Source organism: Bidens hawaiensis, unplaced genomic scaffold (assembly GCF_021521415.1).
Source record: "Bidens hawaiensis isolate Kalapana, Puna unplaced genomic scaffold, B.hawaiensis_p1.1 tig00057743_1, whole genome shotgun sequence".
Lineage (NCBI taxonomy): Eukaryota > Viridiplantae > Streptophyta > Magnoliopsida > Asterales > Asteraceae > Bidens > Bidens hawaiensis.
The window spans coordinates 13966-35602 of NW_027500402.1; the positions used below are offsets into that span (position 1 = coordinate 13966).

At 38.0% G+C, this 21637-nt stretch overlaps 3 protein-coding genes across 3 annotated transcripts; 1 reads left to right on the forward strand and 2 right to left on the reverse strand.

Moving 5' to 3' along the window:
- The first annotated feature begins 8471 nt into the window (after positions 1-8471).
- LOC143601986 (uncharacterized) lies at positions 8472-9837 on the forward strand. The gene is made up of 3 exons (XM_077079246.1): positions 8472-8698; positions 8749-9335; positions 9821-9837. Exons 1-3 carry the CDS (start codon positions 8472-8474, stop codon positions 9835-9837), a joined length of 831 nt encoding a protein of 276 aa, XP_076935361.1.
- A 1093-nt stretch (positions 9838-10930) lies between these two features.
- LOC143601985 (uncharacterized) lies at positions 10931-17289 on the reverse strand. Its single transcript, XM_077079245.1, has 4 exons — positions 15609-17289; positions 14794-15026; positions 12924-13681; positions 10931-11992 (listed from the first exon to the last, which is right to left on the reverse strand). The coding sequence occupies exons 1-4, from the start codon at positions 17215-17217 to the stop codon at positions 11158-11160; spliced, it is 3435 nt and encodes a 1144-aa protein (XP_076935360.1). The 5' UTR covers positions 17218-17289; the 3' UTR covers positions 10931-11157.
- A 953-nt stretch (positions 17290-18242) lies between these two features.
- Positions 18243-19465, reverse strand: LOC143601987 (uncharacterized). Its single transcript, XM_077079247.1, has one exon. The coding sequence runs from the start codon at positions 19463-19465 to the stop codon at positions 18275-18277; it is 1191 nt and encodes a 396-aa protein (XP_076935362.1). The 3' UTR covers positions 18243-18274.
- Between the last annotated feature and the right edge of the window lie 2172 nt (positions 19466-21637).

The following is a 21637-nucleotide window of genomic DNA, read 5'->3' on the forward strand; positions in this document are numbered from 1 at the left end:
GTCGAGCAAACGTACAACCCAAACACGTAACATCAGAGTCGAGCAAACGTACAACCCAAACACGAAACATCTCATCAACATATGCAAACACAAAGTAGGAATACGTAACATCCGTAGTCGATAACGACTACTAACATCGCCAAATATTGGCCATACAATAATATATACATATACTATAACATCCCAAGGCCTATCGTTTAGGTGTGCATGCTAGCCCAAAACTTAAAAAGAGTTAAAAGGGGCATCATGAACTCACTTGACACGAGACACGGATTCACCGCGAGCTAGAGAATCCCTAAGTAATCCCAAGACTCAAACACCTACCAGTTTACATTCAATCAATACTAATGACATCAAGATGACTCGTTTATCCTATGAGACGTTCTAACGGGGTTCGGGTCACCTAAAGCCTCGACCTCATCAAACTAAATCACGACAGCCCCCGAGGCCTCACATTCACCAATACAATCCATAGATACTCCCGGGAATAAAGAATTCCCAAATTACCCCCGGAAGTACTAGGTGATACCAATACACGCGTTAAAGAGTCGTTTAGGCCGTTAACATCCAACTCAGCCCCGTGTGGACCCATTATGATAAAATCACAGCCAACAAGTCCACACGACGCTACATGAGTCAAATGGGTCGGTAACTCGCAAGTACAACGCACCAACTACTCAATAAACGCAATTGTGCGTTGTACCGACCCGTTGGAGTAACCGACAACCAATTCAGCCCCGTAACTTATAAAAATGATTTTTCAACAGTCTGTACATCAAACCAAGTTCCCCCGAGCTGAATTGGTCGTTAATCACTTCCACCCTCACATTAAACGCAACAAACTACAATTCTAGTCAACCGAACACTAACAATCAAGCTACAACTAGTTGACCAATCTAACGAACACCAATGAACATGATTTTTAGGTATGATATACGGGACATACCTAGGAAGATTGTGGTGCAAAAACTCACTTCAAACAGCCTCGAAAAGAACACAATTGAACATCCACCGGTTAAGCCTAAAACGAACCTATCGATCAATAACAAGTAAAACATGCAGATTTTAGCATGCGAAGATGCATTTAATTAAATAGGATAACCTTTGAAATAAATTATTAAATTTTTACCAGACTTTAATAAATATCTTAGGTTTATAAAAATATTTTTATTATATTTTTCTAGTGGACACAAAAATTATAAAAATTCCTCCAATACAGCAAGGTACGTGCAGCTATTTCAGTGCGCAACAAAATGGTTTTATTTTTATAAAATTTATAAACGAACCAAATTAAACGATTCCAATTGGGTTTAATCCTTAACTCAAAATATTATGTTTCAGAAGTGGAACCAACTAATTTGGACTTGTTGAAAAAGACTTATGATGTCGGAAAGACAGACCAGAATCCGTCATACCGCATCAGCTTTGACACTCAATCTTATAAATTCATAAAAAACCATTCAAATCTCGTCCAAAAATTACATATTATACCTTTCTGGAAACTAGACTCAAAGTAGAACATCATGGAAACAAGAATCGATCAAAAAAAATGGATTATCATCGCGTTACAGACCCTACAATAAACATATACGAATCTGTCAGCAAACTGTTATCATCAAAACTCAACCTTAACGACCAATAAGCGCGTTAATAGGATCAATTAAGGTGTATAGGACTTGGGGAATCGTATAACTAACCTTCAATTGATGTTTTATACTCAAACCTTGACTGGAAAGAAGAAAATCGTAGGTGTGGGGGCTGCACAAGTGCCGATCGGACAGCAAGGGAGGTTAGGGGTAGGTTTTGTGTTATAAAAATAAACGTTACGCTATAGCCCCTCCAATTAAAAGGATATGGCAACTTGAAAGAAAAGCTTAAGTAATTTAATATACCAGAAGGATAATGAGGTCATCGAGGAACGACGGATAACTCCCGAGAATTGCACATACTTTACACGATATTAATCATTAAACCGAAAATTAACGGGCGTTACAGTAAGTTATTTATAGGTACTTATTATAAACCACTTGCTTACATAAAATGATATTTTAGTGGAAGTCATGAAGTTATGCATACTTCTTTCTTTAATTATCATGGAATAACATGACTTAGAAATAAGGTGTTATTCCCACATTTAATTGCCATAGCAATATTATATCATATGTTTACCAAATAAATATTAAACCAAGTTAAGAGGGGTTATAACCAAGATGATACAGTTTTACCCTTGATCATCTATGTAAAATATAAAAACCAAAAAAAATATTGTTTTTTAACTTATGTCTTTAATTTCCTTTTCAAAACTTACTTGTCAAACCAAATCAAATATGACATTTACTTCCGGTTAAAATAGATATAACGATTTAATAGTCAGTATCAAGCAGGTGTGTCCGTAGATCAATACTTGGTTCTTACCTATACTTTACTACATATATGATAGGTACAATTGCCTATTTGTGTGTGGTTTAGTTAAGATAATAATCATTTTTATAAATTTTAAACTAGACAATGTGTGAACAAAATTTTAGAAGAACTTAACAACTTTTTCTACCCTATCCACACCGCATCAAGCCCGAACACACAGCATACTGGGCACTTAAAACAGCCAACCTTAATCTGCAATCTGCTTGGAAAAACATATTCATGCAGTTACACGAACTAGATGAACTGAAGGTGCAAGCTTATGATAATTCAAGGATCTACAAGGAAAGGACAAAGACTTCATGATGGACGTCTAAAAGGTGAAAAACAATTTAAAGCAGGCGACCAGGTACTCTTTTAAAATTCTCAAATCCGTTTATTTCCTGAAAAATTGAAGGCAAGATGGTCCATCCTTTCATGATTAAGGAAGTTTTTGAGTATGGAATCGTTGAACTTGTTCAAAAAAATGAACATAGCTTTAAGGTAAATGGTCACCTACTTAAACTTTACTTAGGAGAACCCGTAGAACCGTGATTGATGTACTTCACCTCCATCCCATGAACTAAACTAACACATCCGTGATTCAAGCTATCGACTCCAACAAAAATTTAGCATGCTTAGGTTTAGTTTTTAGTCTAATATTTAGCTTTTTAGGGATAAGTTAGGGAAAGTTAAAAAAAATAGGAAAACACGAATCATTTTGTCCTCAACATGGCCGTGTACGGTACAATTTCCCTGCAATGATCGTTTCTGGCATTGTTTCCGGCTCAGACTATCCATTTTCAGAGAAAACTTACCAGCACGGCCCCGTGTTGAGCTCAACACAGCCGTGTTGATAAGACCAGGCAAATTATAAATGTTGCACCACTTCCTTGAAGATTTTTCACATTTCCTAGCCACATTTCTCTGACTATACAGCCTCCAAAATGCTTATGGAACCATCAAATGCCGGAAACCCGATCCCAACAGCTCCAAAGAAGATAAATGTCAATTTGGAGATGTTCTGCAACTTTAGGAGATGGCCCAGAAACTCACTAATATGCTTGTCCAAAATGAGCAACGAGTCTTGGCTCTAACTGAAACTGTGGAGGAGATGAAGGCGGAGCTCCGAGACATCAACGAGCAAATCCAAATTTAGTACATCTAGTTTGGGTTCTTTCCACCATCACCACCACCGTCTTTCAGTGGAGGCGATCCTTTCGGCGGAAACCTACCCAGGGGAGGAGGTTTTGGAGACCCCTTATCCAACCTCTTCTGATTTGCTTGTTGAGGAACTATGAGAATGTACTAGAACTAGTGTTTAGGACCAACCGGGCTTAATCCGGTTCTTTATGTTTGTGTTATTTTTATTTTGTGTGTTTCGATTTTATATATTTTTAGGATTAATGTAATCTAGGACTGTGTTATGGAATTAAATTTAATTGTGTTTTAGGGATGAGATTTGCACACACTTAACTGACCAACTAAAAGCACGACCGTTAAATGAGAGAAAATTCAAGAAATCGTGCCAAGTGACTCAACATGGCTGTGTTGAACCCAACACGGGCCATGGTCACCTTGAGATTGTTACAACTCATCGTCTATGAAATCGTACAACTTTTTGAAACTGGAATTTATGTCACTCTTCAACACGGGCCGTGTTTATGTCACCACGGTCGTGTTTGCCCTCCTGTGTGTCTATAAATGGCTATCACTTCCCATTCTTTTGGCATACCCCCTTTTCATACACTCTTTCCAAGAACCAACCATGGAGAGGAGAGGATGAAGGCAAAGGTATGGAAGACCAGGAGAGGTGCCATTAGATGTAGTTCGGGAACTCGTGTGCTTACAGGAGAGAATCGGCGAGCTAGTTAGCATCAACATGGAGGCAGAACCGAGAGCTGCATGACAAGGTAGAAGCATTGCGTTTTGAACATTATCATGTAGATAGAAGGATGGGAAAGCTAGAAGACAACCTCGAGCAACTCACGGCCAAACTTGCTCGTTTTAACCGGAACCAAGCCGAGAATGCAACCCACACCAACTTCATGACAGGACCTGCCCACATGCAGACCTTGTTTGGAGAAGGGCCGGGATTATTCAAGTAGTTTCCGTTAGGTTTAGGTTCTGGCTTGTCATCACTTGTGCCACTCGTAGTTTCCGTTTATCATTCGTGTACTCTTTTATCCCTATCATTAATGAAATTTCATATGCTTGTGTTTTAAATTGACATACCAAAATTTTCCAGTCCATTACAGCCGTTAAACAAGACCCAGGTTCGAGAAATGGTTAAAAAACGAAAAAACCAGACCAAGCCAGATCAGCATGAGCCATTCGCGGCTGACCACGGCCGTGGTGAGGCCACCTGATGGGTTTGAATCCCTAAAACCGTCCCTTTTTAACATTTTAACCTACCACTGAGCCCTAGGACGATTTTCCGGCCAATTTCACCCACAATCAGACTATTCCTTGTATCGATCATCAAGTTATGTCAATTTAATTCAATCTCACTCTAGGGCTCGGTTCTACCCACTTTATATCTTCGAGAAATGGTTAAAAAAACGAAAAAACCAGACCAAGCCAGATCAGCATGAGCCATTCGCGGCTGACCACGGCCGTGGTGAGGCCACCTGACGGGTTTGAATCCCTAAAACCGTCCCCTTTTAACGTTTTAACCTACCACTCGAGCCCTAGGACGATTTTCCGGCCAATTTCACCCACAATCAGACTATTCCTTGTATCTTTCATCAAGTTATGTCAATTTAATTCAATCTCACTCTAGGGCTCGGTTCTACCCACTTTATATCAAATCAGGGTACAAACCGAACTCTAGATCCAAGTTCCTAGACTAATCGGGTTAAATGAGACCAAATTGACACGTTTAAACTAGTTTGTATGATTTATACATGATTTTGGTTCGAAAAGTTTGGTATACACGAGTTTAAGCACAATTTTTGGCCCACTTTGGTTGTTTTTCAGTTCGGGTTGGGTTTCACCCTATTCGCTGACCCAAATCCGAACCCATTGGTAAAAGTTTGAAAAACCGGGTTGATACGCACGTTCAAGTCTTCAAAACCCTGAATTTGTACAACACACGGGCCGTGTTTTGCCTAGAAACAGCCATAGTCAACCCTGGAAGCCAACCAACAGCAGCCCGTATCAGCGCGGGCCGTGTTGAGCTCAACACGGCGTTGTTGACTCTCTTGAACAAAATCCAATTATTTCTGTTTTCGTAATCTTGATCCGCTTTCGTTGAAATCAATTAGGATGGATCACTTTAATGAATAGCACATGTACTTGCAATTTTCTAACAGAACTCAAAAAGAAAGAATGGCATTGAGCCGCTTGCAAACCATTAAGCGGAGGGTCGAGAAGCCAATGCTCTATGGGTGTACAAGAACACTCGAAGAATTTGACGAATATCATCGCATGGGGAATTTGGTCGAGGGCCCGTGGATGAGAGTGTTCTCAAATGCAAATCAATCGGTCAACGAACTAACAATGGAATTTTTAGCCTCGTTCCAGCTAAATATAAATTAACCACCGGCCGCCTTTGGGAACAAAACACACTAAGGTTTAGATTAGGAGGAGTGTGGCATGATTCTGACCTCACCAATTTTGGAATAAATATCAGTATTTACTCTCGAGAAGAAATCATGACTGATATGTGATACATGTCGGCCCGCACATTTCCAGATGAGATAGGAAGACCACACACTTTTGTAGGACAAATGAGAAAGGACGCTTGGGAAATGCTATCACCACACAGTGGGGATATTTATAACCCAAGTGTCTCACAAAAGTACAGATTTCAAAGATCCTTCAATGAGGTACATTCACCGTCTCTTTACGTAACACGCTTACCAAACCCGGAAATAACAAAGCAATTGTAAATCTCCGTGATCTTTAGGCACTTTACTGCATAAAGACGGGAAGGCATTGTAACATTGCCTACCTTCTCTGCTCTTTACTTTCTAAAAATGCCCAATCCGGGGTTGGTGTACCATTGTTTGGGGGAGATATAATAAACACAACAAACTAATATATGCGTATTAAATCAAAACACGACTACTCTAAAAAATAAAACTATAAATATAAAAAATAAATTAGCAACATGATTAAAAAAAAAACCTAAATAACCCCCCGTAACACAGGACTCAAACTAGTATATCTATAATTGTGTTCTTGTCTTCATGTCGACTAATCTTTTTACCATGAGTTGTTTTCTATATATTGTTGATATTTCTTTTTCTGAGTCTTTGAAGTTTTATATTCTTGACCTTTTCATATGGAAAAGGAATCAAATAATTTTCGTTACATAATGTAGTATTTTCAATACGTCTCTTCCTATTACATATGTTTTGTTCTTGTTGTCTTCAAAATAAAACATTTGGTTTTTTTTAATTTTTTACACAATACATGGTTTGAACCACAATAATCATGTCCATACCAAAACTTTGTTTCTATAGCAAGAAAGATTTAGAAAGTTACTGAATTTAGGATGTTAAAATAAACCGTTAGCTTCAATAAAGTCACGTTACGTCACAATAAATCATTAGTTTCAATAATATTTCACTACTTGGAGTTAACAGGCAACCAAATCTTTAAATCTAAGGTATGGTTTTAAAAAGTGCTTACATGTAACTTAGATATGCAAAATACTTTATTCATGGCTGATTTGTAGCTCCAACAAGAACTAGAAAGCGAATTTTCTCCTGCACTCCTTCCCGTCGATTTCTCTCGATGCGTGCATCCATGACTTCTCCTGCACTCCTTCCCGTCGATTTCTCTCGATGCGCACATCCATGACTTACGTTCAACTTTTACATAAAATGCATCTCACATTCACAAGCATCTAGATTTTGTTTTAAGTTTCCCACTAGCCATTCCTAACTAAAATTTTCTGTCTTAAGTTTATATTTACACTTGAATCTTTCAATTTCATTTTAATGCAAAAAATTCAAATTATTGAAGTAAACTAAGAACATCCACACCATGCCATCAGGTTAATCTGCAGTAGCTGTCTTTTCTCTAAGAGGCCATGCTTTTATTTAAATGCTTTTAATATAGCTTTTGCCTTTTAAAGAGTCAAGTTGAAACGCAGATGGTGGATTCTAATAAAATTCGGGATAGTAATATGTGGGATAATTCTCATTTCGATTATATTATCCAGAATGCTTGCGGTCGGGCTGGGGGGCTTATGTGTATATGGGATCCAAATATGTTTACATTACATGACTCTAAATGTTCACGGTATTACATTTGGATCAAAGGGACAATTAAGGGTATTGAGAAAGCGGTCTTTGTGGTGAATGTATATGCACCGCAAGATTCTAATCTCAAAAATGACTTGTGGTATGAGTTGTCTACTCTTAAGGAAGGAAACGACGGAGTTTGACATTAAAAGGGAAGTTAGACAAGGTGATGCTCTCTCACCTTTCCTTTTTATCATAGCCATGAAAGCATTGAATGTAGCCATGAAAACTGCATGCTTGGAGGGGCTGTTTAGGGGGGTTCAAACACCTAGGAATGGCCCTTGTATTTCACATTTATTTTACGCGGATGACGCGGTCTTCCTTGGCGAATGGTCCACAACAAATATCTTGAATTTAAATCGTTTATTGAGATGTTTTTATGTGGTGTCCGGGCTTAAAGTAAATTTAAAAAAAAAAGAGTGCTTTATGGTGTGAAAGTGGAGGGGTCAGATGTTGCCCGGGGTGCATACTTATTACAGTGTAAAGCCGGTAAGCTTCCATTTGTACATTTGGGTCTGCCGATTGAAGCTAATATGAACAGAAATCGTAATTGGCAGCCAATATTTGATAAATTTGATAAGAAACTTTCAAAGTGGAAGGCAAAAGCTTTGTCTTTTGGAGGTCGGTTAACACTTTTTAAATCGATTTTGGTGAGTTTAGGCACGTATTATTTCTCCATTTTTAAAGCACCGGAGAAAGTTTTAAAACAATTAGAAAGCAAAAGAAGACGTTTTTTTATGGGGAGGGTCGGAAGAAAAGGATAAGATAAGTTGGGTGGCTTGGAGCAAAATTATAAAGGAAAAAGATAGGGGCGGCATGGGGGATGGCAGTCTAAAAGCAATGAACACAGCATTACTTGCGAAATGGTTGTCACGACTTAAAACGGATAATAGCTCCTTATGGGTAAGAGTTATCTTTTCTATTCATAGAGGGTCTCAAAAGTGGGAATCGGCACCTGAGAAGCGCTCACTTGGTGGCTCATGGAAGCAGATTTGTCAAGCAGATATAGAAAATAATAATGGCAACAGTAGGATGATGGAAAGGTTAAAAGTGAAGTTGACAAACGGGATAAAACATTATTTTGGCTTGATAGATGGGTTGGCGAACTTCCGCTAAATGTGTTATTTCCAGATTTGACCATGTTAGAAAAACAAAAAGATATATTGCTAATGGAATGTTATGAATGGGTTGAAAAAGAAATGAAGTGGAAATGGAGATGGAAAAGGAGGCCCGTTTCGCCCAAACGTAAGGTTGATTTACAAAACTACATCAGGATTATTTCTTCTGTGGTTGTTTCCTTGAATCCAGATTGTTGGTTGTGGAAGGAGTCGGATGGTACGTGTTCAAACTACGTGGTTAAATCGTTGTGGTGGGAACTTGATAATGCAGATCAACAAGTACAAAACTCTACCTTCTGGCTCAAGTGGTTACCCATTAAAATAAACTGTTTCATATGGCGCCTATTGTTGGATCGTATTGCTACTAAGCATATTTTAAGCACAAGGGATATTAATGTGGGGGATTTGTGTTGTGCAGTATGTGGTTCAGTTCCGGAGACCACACAACATTTGTTTGTTCATTGTAAAGGTTTCATTAATATTTGGGCGATTATCTTTGATTGGGTGAAGCTTCCTAGACGAACAAATTTTGAGTCGGTTGAAGAAATCATGGAATTTCCAAGTAAAATCATCAAGTGCAATGAAACTTGTTTGACGGTTCGTTGTATTTTGGCAACAACACGTTGGATGATATGGTTGTCGAGGAATAATATAATTTTTAACAACATCCTCTTCTCAATGTCTAAGATGGTATTTGAGATCAAATCGGCGTCATTCTTATGGGTTAAACAAAGGAGCAAGAGGCCATGTTTGGATTGGGAGAGATGGTGTAGGTTCAATTTCGTTAACTTCCCATTATAGTGGGTCGTTGATCGCTCTGCTGTATTGTTCTTTAATTTTTTCTTTTCATTTTCCTTTGTTTGCTGGCTACTTGCCTCTTGTAAGTGGTTCTCTTTGGTTTTATAATATATTTGGTTTTTCAAAAAAAAAGCTGTTGCCATAAAAACTATTATGTCAGCAATCATGTAATTTTGGGGCGTCGGCAGAAAAACAATTAATAAAATCTGTGTTTTTAAAGCTATTTTTTAATAATTTGTCTATATTTAGGTGCAGCGATGGAGTGAAACTTCTATAAAATTTGTCAAAAAAATTTTATATATATTTGTTCTTGTTGATATAAGAGTTTTTCTGACACAAGAAGTTTAACTTGGCTCACATTAAACGATGGGGATGAAGACCGACAAGAACAATGAAAGCATGCATAATGCAAATTTTATAATCCATCCTTTTTTATCAGGCAGGTATAATGATCACTTAAGGATTGGACTCCGTCAAAAAGAAATAAAATTGAAAGGAATTAGATTCCGTTTTGAAATTGCAAAAAGTATTTAGAAACTATAAGAATCGAGATCTATCAAAAAACATTTGATTTTGTAATAAGATTTAGGTGGTAAAACAATCGTTTAAGAATTGGTATTTATTACTACCCCTTCCCCACCAGTAATTGCCGCCAACCTGCCCGATCACGTCTTCATCCCAGATTGCGTCTGCGGCCCGGGTCCCACCACCTGCCCTGACCAGCCACGCCGCCACACCTGACGTTGCCTCTCATGAGATGGTGGTGGAGGTGACAAGATGACAGCGGGAGTGATTAAACGGGGTGGGGAGAGGGTGATTGGGGTGGGGCATGACGATGGTAACTAAGGCGGTCAAGGTGGCGGTTGGCAGATAGTGGTTGCAGCTAGGTAGTCAAAGGTGGGAGCGGGGTGGATGTGGCAGCAACGTAATGGCTAGCCAGCTCGAGCCAAAGTTAGGACGGATAATAAGGACTTTTATTTGTTTTAATCACAAATATATCACAAAACTTTCCTCCGGAGTAGTTGGTAAAACTTAATTTCAAAATCTTATCTTTAAAGTTCCTGAGTCTTGAGTTCTGAACCTCTAGCAGTAGCGGTTTGTTTCTTTATTTCTTTCTTTCGTCCACTTCCCCCACATTGGCCAACACACAAAAGTAGCAAGTTACTCCTTTCTACAAGTAGGAATATCAAGGTAAGCAAGCCAAATCTAGTCGACCAAGCTAGCTCAGTTTGTAATCGAGTCAAGCTCGAGCTCGGGTTTAAGCCCGGTATACAAAGTCAGGTCAAACCCGAGCTCAGCTCGATTCGAGCTAACACCGTCTCGGCTCGTGAACAACCCTAAGGGCATTTTGGAAACCCTTTTCATCACACTAATCATCTGAATCCTAACTTCATTCCACATCCAAAGATCAAATGCAAATTCAAATTCAAGAACAATGAAGTTCATACTAGCATTATGAAAAAAGATTAAATCGATTTAAAAATTAAAAGATAGGGAAAATTAACTAACCCATATCGACTCCAAAATCAAAATTGTGTTTTTCTTTAATCTCTTGATGTCAAAAATTGCCAGATTGAAGCCAACTTTCAACCAGAAGGCTGCTTGCTCATTACTATATACTCTATAAGAGAACAAAGGCACAGTTTCTGAAATTTACAGTCATAACAAACATCCCTCTCGGTTTCGGGTACCACAACAGCAACACCATTTTTGTAAATTACCTCTAAGTCAACTCCGTGTCCACCGCTGATGTCGCTTTCTGAATGACAACCACACTCAATTCCATTACTTCCAAAAACTTCACATTCACAACTACGACCTTCGAAAACCTTCATTATATTATCCGACAGACAAAATTTACGGACGGTTGTAGAAATGTTTAAAGATAATGATGTTATAACATCGTCAACATCCTCTGTTGTCAAGTTGCTTAGTTTCGAATCCCACTGAGAGGTTATAAGTTTTTCAATCACACTTTTGAGGTTGAATAAGCATTTGGAGCAAAACCGATACAAGCATACACTACTTGGAGATGGAACCGATTCTTCATGTATGAAGTCGTTAGAATGTTCTGTGGATTTAGGCTCAGAACGTTCTAGAACAATTCTGTTTGGCTCGTCTCCCAAGGGGTTTCCGATTTGGTCTTTGAAGGAGGTAGACCCTTGAGTTTGCAAATGATGATTTGGTTCATCAACAATATCCACATTCTCGGGGAAGGTGGAAGACCCTTGAGTTTGTAAATGATGGTTTGGTTCATCAACAATATCCACATGCTCGGGTTCATCAGCAATATTCACATGCTCGGTATCTTGTTTCATGGATTCTGAATGTAAGGGTTGGATGTTCATGTCATCAACATGAACAGTGGCATTTTCATCAATCTTTGTGATTGTTTCCATTGGTTGAGAAGGTACCTCCAGACTGAGTAGGTAAGACATAAGAGCATTCACATTAGATTCTCCATACTCATCCCCAAAATTTAGCTAAAAAAACACACTTATCACATTCCTCAGATTTATCCCTATCCATTTAAATAAAACTTTATTCTATTTTATTACATTTTCCCTTTCTCCCACTCACAAAAAATATATATATTAAGAATAAATATAAGGGAATAAATAGTGAATCTGTATATTTATGGATTCACTGTAGGTTCCCTAAATTATTTTCCAAAATAATATTTATCTAGAATTTATTTAGAGATTAGAGATAAAGTGTAAACGGAGATGTTGATGAGGATCTAGACCTGTAAATGAACCAAGCGTCATGAACTGCTTGGCGGAAAGTTCGTTTATGCTCAATTATTTAATAAACAAACGAACGTGAACAAAAAATCGTGTTCATTTGGTTAAACGAATATATACACGTCTAGTTCGTTCATTTATTCCGTATAAATTCACTTATGTTCGTTCGTTTACGTTCATTTAATCTTTCAATGGTTTACGTTTGTTTAAGTTTGTTTGTTAATATATTCATTTAAATTTTTTGGCCCATAACAATTTAGTCTAGAATCAACAACTTTTTTAACCCTAAACATTTTTAACTACTTTTGGCTCAACTAACTTCGTTCATCTATGTTCAGTTATATTCATCCGTTTATGTTCATGAATCGTTCGTTTATACAGTTAACGAACACACATAAACGAACTCAAACATATTCATTTTCTTAACGAACAAACACAAGAAAACTTTGTTTAATTCTTCGTGTTCAATCGTCAAACATGAACATGGTCCATTCATGTTCGTTTGGTTGGTTTACAAGCCTAGAGAATGCTCTAAGATGAGAATTAAAGAAATAACTAAAAAAAGTAAAAACTGAAAGCGGTTCAATATACTTATTCACCAAGCATACCTCTGAAGCGCGTACGCCCAATTGTTTACCATATCGTCAAGATACGCCACTTGCGATAAAAGCCGAACAAATTGATATCTATCTTTTCCACTCTCAACTTTGGCATTAATTTGTGAAGTCAAAATCTCCAACACATTTCTAACATCACCTGATACGTCTCTAAGTGACGAGTAACCACCTCGATAAGCTGATAACCCGACAGCAATTAACCCATAAACCAAACCATATTTTTCTTTGCCTTTAACATTACTGGGCCGAACAATACAAGAATTAAAAGGCCAGACCTTCCAAGGCCCATCAATTTCAGCAAACGGGCCTTCTTTTAACTTTGATGTGACCCAACAAAGTTCAGCAAAATGAGGATATTGTAGGATTTGATACCCGAATGTTGATATAGCTAACATCAAGTTTGACTTTCCTTTTTCCTCCCTTTTGGTAGGTAAGAATGGAGTTTGACCTTTTGGCTTTTCAAAAATAGGGTGTAGTGTGTTCATATCAAAAGATTCATTAGCATTGAATGTTTCATGGATATGAGTTTTATGATGAATCAGCTCAACAAAATACCGAGCCATGTCGTTTGATAACTTTGTAGCAGATGAACCGATTACCATATTGCGCTTGAAGTTCCAGTCAAGGTGTATGGAAAAGCGTGGTATGGTACTCCCTGTATGATTTGAAGGGCTAGGGTTCGGGTTACTCTTTCCAAAAAAATCCTTTATTCTTGGTGAGAGTAATTCAAACGGGACTTCTGATGTAGCCTGTTTAAGCATAAGTATAATGATTAAATAAAATAAATAGAGAGTATTACGTGTCAAGTCACCTGTAACCGAGTATCTCAATTGTAAACGAATCGAACGAACACGAACAAGAGACATTTGTGTTCGCTCGTTTAACTTTAACCGAACAAACGATAAAACACAAACTCACAAACAGTTAACCGGAAGGAGTTTTCTTGTTCACGTACAGTTGTTAAGAAAATGTGTGTTGGTAATTATTTATGTCCGTTTACTAATATTATAAACGAACGGTTCACGAAGATAAACAAACAAACATAGCCGATCAAACACAACCAAGCATACACCAACTATAATTAACGTTAAAACCAGTCTGTCAGGCCTAAAAAATTAGTAAAACTAGACTAAATTATAGTGGGTCTAAAAAATTGTAAACGAATCGAACGAACACGAACAAGAGACATTTGTGTTCGCTCGTTTAACTTTAACCGAACAAACGATAAAACACAAACTCACAAACAGTTAACCGGAAGGAGTTTTCTTGTTCACATACAGTTGTTAAGAAAATGTGTGTTGGTAATTATTTATGTCCGTTTACTAATATTATAAACGAACGGTTCACGAAGATAAACAAACAAACATAGCCGATAAACACAACCAAGCATACACCAACTATAATTAACGTTAAAACCAGTCTGTCAGGCCTAAAAAATTAGTAAAACTAGACTAAATTATAGTGGGTCTAAAACATTTAACTGCATATACAAACAAATGTACTTAAACACACGTTAACTAACAAACATAATAAACGTAAACAAACAAGCAAAAATGAGCAGAAACATAAACAAACATTCACGAACGTAAATGAACAAAACAAATGACACGTGTTCATGCTATTCATTTAACTAAACGAACAAAATATTTTGTTCATGCTCATTCATTTACTGTAAAGTATAAACAAACTTCCTACCAAACAGTTCACGGAACGCTCAGTTGGTATACAGGCCTACATCTTGCAGCTTTCAAAGAAACAACTGAAAGTAAGATATCTTATTTTCAGATATCAAGTTTAATGCCAATCTAAAAAAATTTCATCATGGCCAAAGCTGAAAAGTATTAAAAAGAAGTTGTCTTACCAGAATGGTCAAGGATGCAGAAATGAACATGGACTCCGCTTGTTCAACAAAAGAGCTCCAAAGATCAGAAGCCCTTAAGATCGGGACTTGAGATTTTCCCATATTATTGGAATCTATAAACGATTTTGAACATGATTCCTTTTCATCATCAGTGACTTGATGACGTGTTTCTAGGGCCCACAAATCAATTCTTGGCATGAATATCATGCTTGAACCAACACTTGCACATCTCACTGCAAAGAATTTGAATAACCTTTTTATATAAAGTATCATAGTATCATCACCTATAAATTAACTGAACATTCAGTGAACCATTCACCGGGAAAGTACATTTGTGTTCATCTATTAAATACACAAATGAGCATAAACAAAAAAATTTGTTCATCTAGTTGAACGAACGAACACGAAGACATGCCTCAGTCATTCATTTATGTTCATAATTGTTTGTTTACATTCGTTCATTTATACTCGTTATTTTATGTGTGTTTAAGTTCGTGTGTTTGCATTCGTTAATATTCATTTAAAAATTTTTTGGCTCTTACAACTTAGTCTAGTTTTAATAACTTTTTAGGCCCAACACTTTTTGGCCCAACTTAGACATGCCTCAGTTATGTCCATTTGTTGTTTTCATTCGCAAACCGTTCCTTTATATTGTTAACAAATAAACATAAATGAACATGAACATTTTCATTTCCTAAATAAACGAACACGAACAAGAAAACCCCGTTTGTTTACTTCTTCATGTTCAACTGTTTGTTCGGTTAAAGTTAAATGAACAAGCACGATCTAGAATAAAAGTGAAAAACAAAACTTACATAAGATTTGTGTTAACCCTTGAACCATGTCACCAGCTCCGTCATGCAGCATTGTAGCCAAATCAACCTTATGAAGCACAACATTTCCAACAAAAGAATGAAGAATGCAAGAAGCAAGATGCCTTTGACCACTTCTTGGACTTCCTGAAACTAATAAACAAAATCCCGATTTCTTCCCAAACGAACGTGACACACCATACACCAAATTCTTTTGCATGAATCCATTATTCACTTGAGAGTTATCAAAATCATCAATAAAAGCATCCAAACCAGATGGTGTACCATTTCCAACTAACACATTGGTGCGTAAAAGATTTGATTCCACGACACCTGCAACATCAGCTTCCGTCACCAAATCCTCAACTCGAGACCACCAACAGTCACTGTTCTCCTTCTTTCTGTTTAAAGCAGAAACAATTACAGTCTTAACCGTTTCAGCAGCTTTAGAAAGATGAGGTGGCAAAAACACACGGTCATCCAAATACAATGAAACAAGCAATTTAGAAAGTGGCATCAGCATGCAAGGAAACAAATGAACCGGAAGTGGGGCCGACACAACATCATTAACCGCCATTCCCGCTTCTCTACGGGAACACGGTGGCGGTGCTGCTGAAAGCGCCTCCAACCAATCTCTCTCTTGAACTGTAAACGCGGGTAAAACGGGACGTTTACCAACACACCCATTTTCTTCAGCAGATTTAAGAAGTTTATCCCAGTTACATCCTCGTTTCAATGCAATAATAGCTGTTTGAGTACAAAGAGCCTCCAGATCAGCACCAGCAAACCCAACGGTCTTGCCCGCAATTAACTTTAACATTGATCCGTTTACACGTGTTGGCCATTTTTTAGTATGAAGTGAGAGAATCGCTTCCCGATCTTTAACCGAAGGGAGTGGAAAGTAGATTTCCCTATCAAATCTCCCGGGTCGTCTCAAAGCGGGATCAATCGCATCGGGTCGGTTTGTTGCACCAATCACGATAACTGAACCACGAGACTTTAGACCATCGAGCAGAGCGAGTAAAGTCGAGACAACTGAATTATGTGTTTGATCTTGTTGCCGAGTGCGTGAAGGTGCTAAACCGTCGATCTCATCGAAGAATATAATAGACGGTTGATATTTCTCGGCGACTTGAAACAAAAGTCTGAGCTGGCGCTCAGCATCACCAACATATTTCCCTAAACAATCGGCGCCTTTACGAGCAAAATAAGCAATCCGTTTATCACCACGAGCACATGCACCGATTAACGAACGGACAACCAAAGTTTTACCGGTTCCAGGATAACCGTGCAAAAGAACTCCTCTAGGAGGAGTAAGTCCAATATTATTAAAAAACTCAGGATACAATAACGGCAATATAACAACTTCCTTTAAAGATTGGATTACATCTTGAAGCCCACCAACAGACTCCCAACCTTGATATGGTGTTTGATTTTCTGATGTGGGTCCACCAATGTAAACAGGCTGGATTCTTGATAGATCTCGATGAAGGCGTTTGCTTTCACGTTTTAAAAACTCTTCATCTTCCCCACAATTTTCTAACCATTTTTCTTCTGCTTCATGATCCTTGCGCCACGCATCGTTTGACTGTTTTCTCAATTCTAATTTCATCTTTCTAGCCTTAAGTTTCTTTAACCGGTCCAAATATTTATTCCCGTGGGGTTGAAATAAACGTCGATGGTCTGTGCATGCTATGAGAAACTTTCGGTGATCAAAGATGCAGCCAATAGCACGAGCACATGGCTGCAAATAATATAAAAAATTTTATGGTGTTTACTTGAATACTTTACTTGAAAAAAACAAAATGCTTACCAAATGATAGGTTTTTGGACACCTGTCAACACGGCATCCAATTGTTGCTCCTGATCTGCCACACCGGCTGCATTTCAATACTTTACCTCTGAAAAGAGCTGATCTCACATTTTTCAGGCATCCCAGACCAGCAAAATAAACCTGCAGTAATAAGCATAAACGGTAGTGAATCAATGGAATATCCAGTATGTGAACAAATATATATGGACCTAGAGATCTTTCTAAATTAAAGATGCTAAATAGTGAGAAAAATGCAAACTTGCTACATAAATCTACTCAGATAGCAACTAACATAGAAGAAGATTGACCAGTATATTAGAGCAGTCATCTCCGTTCATAATCTAAATATGTTGAATTAAATAGCACCAAAAGGTCCTTTGTTTTAAAATGTGTGCATCAGAAGCGCATGATGCGCTGATGAGATCACATCAGATGAAGCAATGCTCTGCAAGTCCATGATGTGAGAATGATGCGCTATAAATCACATATTTTGTGATGCACCCAATGCTGTCTGGTGCGCGGATTTCTAAGTTAAAGTGAGTTTCTACATAGAGTACTTGTACTTTATTCAAAGACTGCTTGTACATACAGAGTTTAAAGACTCATTTCGGTTATACATAAAACTTCTTTGGTAGTACAATAGCTTTTTTTTAGAATTATTTGTTTTAATTTCTTATTGTTTAATGTATATCTAAACAAGTTTAATTAATATCTATACATAACTTTTTAGCATTTTCTTAATAAAAAGCGCATCTCATACGCATCAAGCATCGGCTTTTTCGATCAAAACACATCGGAGTGACAGAGGCACCGAGCGTTAAGGTCATTGCTTAAAAGTATAATTTAAAAGTGTGGTTCACAGTACAATCAAACCTATACGATAATGAATGAATGCTCTTAATGAACAAAAACATACCTCTGGACTCCAAACTGCACACTGCTGATGAACCCAAATTCCAGCAATCCCAAACCGGTCATTTATGGGACCCAAGAGTTGACCAAGCCAGCCTGGCTCATCACCAAACCCATCCAATATATCATAAGTGGGTTCCTCAGCAGAAGAAGAGCCACTGTATGCCTCGTTATCACTGCCAGCCCCATCACGCTGTATTTTTGGAGGCTTACCATCGGTTCCTCCTCCACAAAGACCACACCATCTTCCCTTTTTGATATGAGATTTATGCTGTCTATGAGCTGGAGAACACTTGTCTTCCTGTTCCACAACCTTCTTAGAGTTCTCATCTTGCATTTGATCTGCATTGGATGTACAATCTCCTACATGATCCTCAGGTTCAGCTTGTTCAGCAGGCTCACTATGTTCAACAGATTGTACGGTGTTTTTAATAGCATCCTCAGATTCAAACCCATTTGAAGCTTCATTCCCCTGTTCCAGTAACTCATCAGCATCACCATTATCTGTTACTCCATCCTCTAACAGTAATCCATTATTATTATTATTACTACTATCTTCAACTACCTGCTGAGCAACTGCAGTTGCAGTTGTATCTTCATCATCATCATCTTCACCGTTGTTGTCCATACTAACATCTCCATTGCTAACAACATTCGAAGCCTTAACTCTCCCAGGTCGTTTCGGCTGCACAACCATCAAATCCAACCGTTCATCAACACCATTAGAATGATCAAAAACCTTCTTACTCTTACTCCTCGGCAAAGACTCCCCTATCAAAAACCTCACCTTCCTAACCCTATCCCTCAACCTAGACTTCCACTCACCCGACTCCTCCTCCTCCTCCTCCTCCTCCCCGTTCGCAACCTTATTCCCCAAACCACTGTCACCTAGCTCGCTCACCTTCCGCCTCTTCTTCGGAGGCGCCGGCGATGCATCCAACACCAACGGCGCTCTCCTAACCCTAGAACTCCGTCTAACCTCCGACAACACATCACTCACTTGCAGAGAGTCCTCCACGTTAACACGGTTCTGCGTATACGTGGTCTCACATATCGCATCAAGCCTCTTATGCTTGGGTTTAGCCCTAATCTGATTCTTCTTTCGGTTCAAAATAGCAGCCAGTGATGATCGCATGACCTAATCCAGTTATCCACTACAACAAACCTATTCGATTCATACAATGCAATCCGTGATGATAACCTAAAACAGAGCAGAGCCTAATGACGTACCGTAAAAACTGGTCAATTTGATCAAACTGAAACCCTAGAAAGCGTCCATTGAAGTTTGGATCCGATTCGTTTGGATAATACGGGTCCGATTAGGTATCCGTGATGATTATATGATGGATTTGGCTCCGTACGTCATCTGTGTGTGTTTGAGTGACAAATAGCAAATGGAGGCAGGGGCGGGGGTTCTTGTAGAGAAGGGTTTTTCGGGTGGGTGCCGGAGTTTAAAACGGGTGGGTTGACCACGCGATTTTATGGCGCGTGTCTTTCACGTGAGGGTGAAGTTAGGGTGGATGTGTAGGTTCGTGGAGTGTACGTGCTGTTTTGGAAGTGGGGGTTGATTGTTTTGACCGAGTTTTGGGGGAGGGCAGGTTTAGTCCCTTCATTGTTCTTGAGTTTACGGGTTTAGCCGTTATAGTTGAACCTATTCTGGTTGAAACATGATGTTTGAGATGTGAATTTGATTTAGTATACTTGGTTGGATTTTTTAACGAGCTGATTTTGGGTGGTTCTTAAGAGGATTGGCTTGTTTATGCCAACACATTTAGTAGCCCACACCTTTTGGTCTTTGAATATTCTTTTAATAGTGTTAAGTGAATGAATGGGTGCTAAATAGGTAATGTTTGAGGGTTGGTGGGTTGATCCGGGGTAATTCTAGAAATTTCACTCAAACACGAGACGAAAGCAGGAATTGTTTTAGGCTTGTGAATGAACATGACATTCATATTCTTGAGTTAACCTAAACACGATCTGTTTAACCTGAAAATAAATATTATTTTTTATACTAATATTCTCATGTTATAAATTTACAAGCAAATTTTAAATTTGGGATAAACATAATGTTTAATTCTTACTGAAATTTGATAAAATATTTTACCTATTTAAGGTACAAGATAAAATGTGGTTTCCAAAAAAAAATATAAAAGTAATCAGCTTAGACTTATAAACTGTTAAACATTACTCAAAATAAAACGCGTTTAAAAGTATTTGCGGCTTGACTCCGGAATCATTTATTCTAGACTCAAATCCATATATTTCGTGTTAAATTGTTACTATGTTGAATATTCGCATCTCTGTTAAGCATACTCAGGTCCTACGCGTTTAGAAGATATTGTGTAAAATGTGTATATTATGGGGTAAGCAATGAAAGTTAAATAATGACGGAGGACCGTTTTTATAAAATTTTAAGTTATATTAGTTGCTTTGAGCTTTGCCACTCCTTAGCGCCAAATTTGTATGAAAATTTTATGATGGCAACAATTTCATGCATTACCTTTATTGTTACACTAAAACGGTAGAACTCAAAGTATTAAGTGACTGATTAATTTAACTTGAAGTTTCTAAAAGTAGTAAGTATAACTTGTGCCTACAAATACATGTTAAAAGCTTAATGTTTTTTTGTAATTTAATATTAGTTTATATAAATTGTTGTAGAGTATTTTTGTTATACTAAAGATTCGGATAATGGAATTGGAGAGTAGCGTGGTGTTTCTGGATGAATCAAGCATCTAATGTCAAAATTAGTATTGACGGTGGGCATCTTGTCTTAGAAAGACTCACTCATATGTTATGGATATTTTCAAATGCTGTTAAAGAAAGGGTATATTGGTTTTTAATGATCCCAACTATTGTCTTTGGTCACTGTTGGTCTCAACTAATGAATTGGCTACTGATGGTTCCAACTTTTAAAGTATTTGTTCCTAATGGTTCGCGACTAACAAAATACTACCACCATTAGTTTCAAGTCGTTGGGAAAACGTTTTTGGCCGGAAAATTCAAATTTATTGCCGAAAAACACCACCTGAACATCGCAACCATCACCAATTGACTCACCGCTAACCAACTACCACCACTTGAGCACCATCAACCGATTCCGACGATGGTTTTAGGGTTTCCGGTGGCCTCAATAATTGGGGCTTTTACTACAAAAAGGTTCCTAAAGCTCCGATACGAAGTTACCAAGATGTTTGGGACGAAAATATTGAGTTTTCGGGATAAAAAATTGAGTTTTCCGGCCAAAACCATTTTTCCAGCGACCTGAAATTAATGATGTTAGGATTCTGTTAGTCGCGGACCGTTA

Bases quoted from the DNA above. Each gene is read 5' to 3' on its own strand.
- LOC143601986 (XM_077079246.1), top strand. From the start codon at position 8,472: ATGGGGGATGGCAGTCTAAAAGCAATGAACACAGCATTACTTGCGAAA. The intron at 8,699-8,748 runs GTTAAAAGTGAA...TTGGCTTGATAG, and splicing joins AACAGTAGGATGATGGAAAG to ATGGGTTGGCGAACTTCCGC.
- LOC143601985 (XM_077079245.1), bottom strand. From the start codon at position 17,217: ATGAAATTAGAATTGAGAAAACAGTCAAACGATGCGTGGCGCAAGGAT. The intron at 15,027-15,608 runs GTAAGTTTTGTT...AATTCTTTGCAG, and splicing joins AGGGTTAACACAAATCTTAT to TGAGATGTGCAAGTGTTGGT. The intron at 11,993-12,923 runs GTATGCTTGGTG...TTACCTACTCAG, and splicing joins TGGGCGTACGCGCTTCAGAG to TCTGGAGGTACCTTCTCAAC.
- LOC143601987 (XM_077079247.1), bottom strand. From the start codon at position 19,465: ATGCGATCATCACTGGCTGCTATTTTGAACCGAAAGAAGAATCAGATT.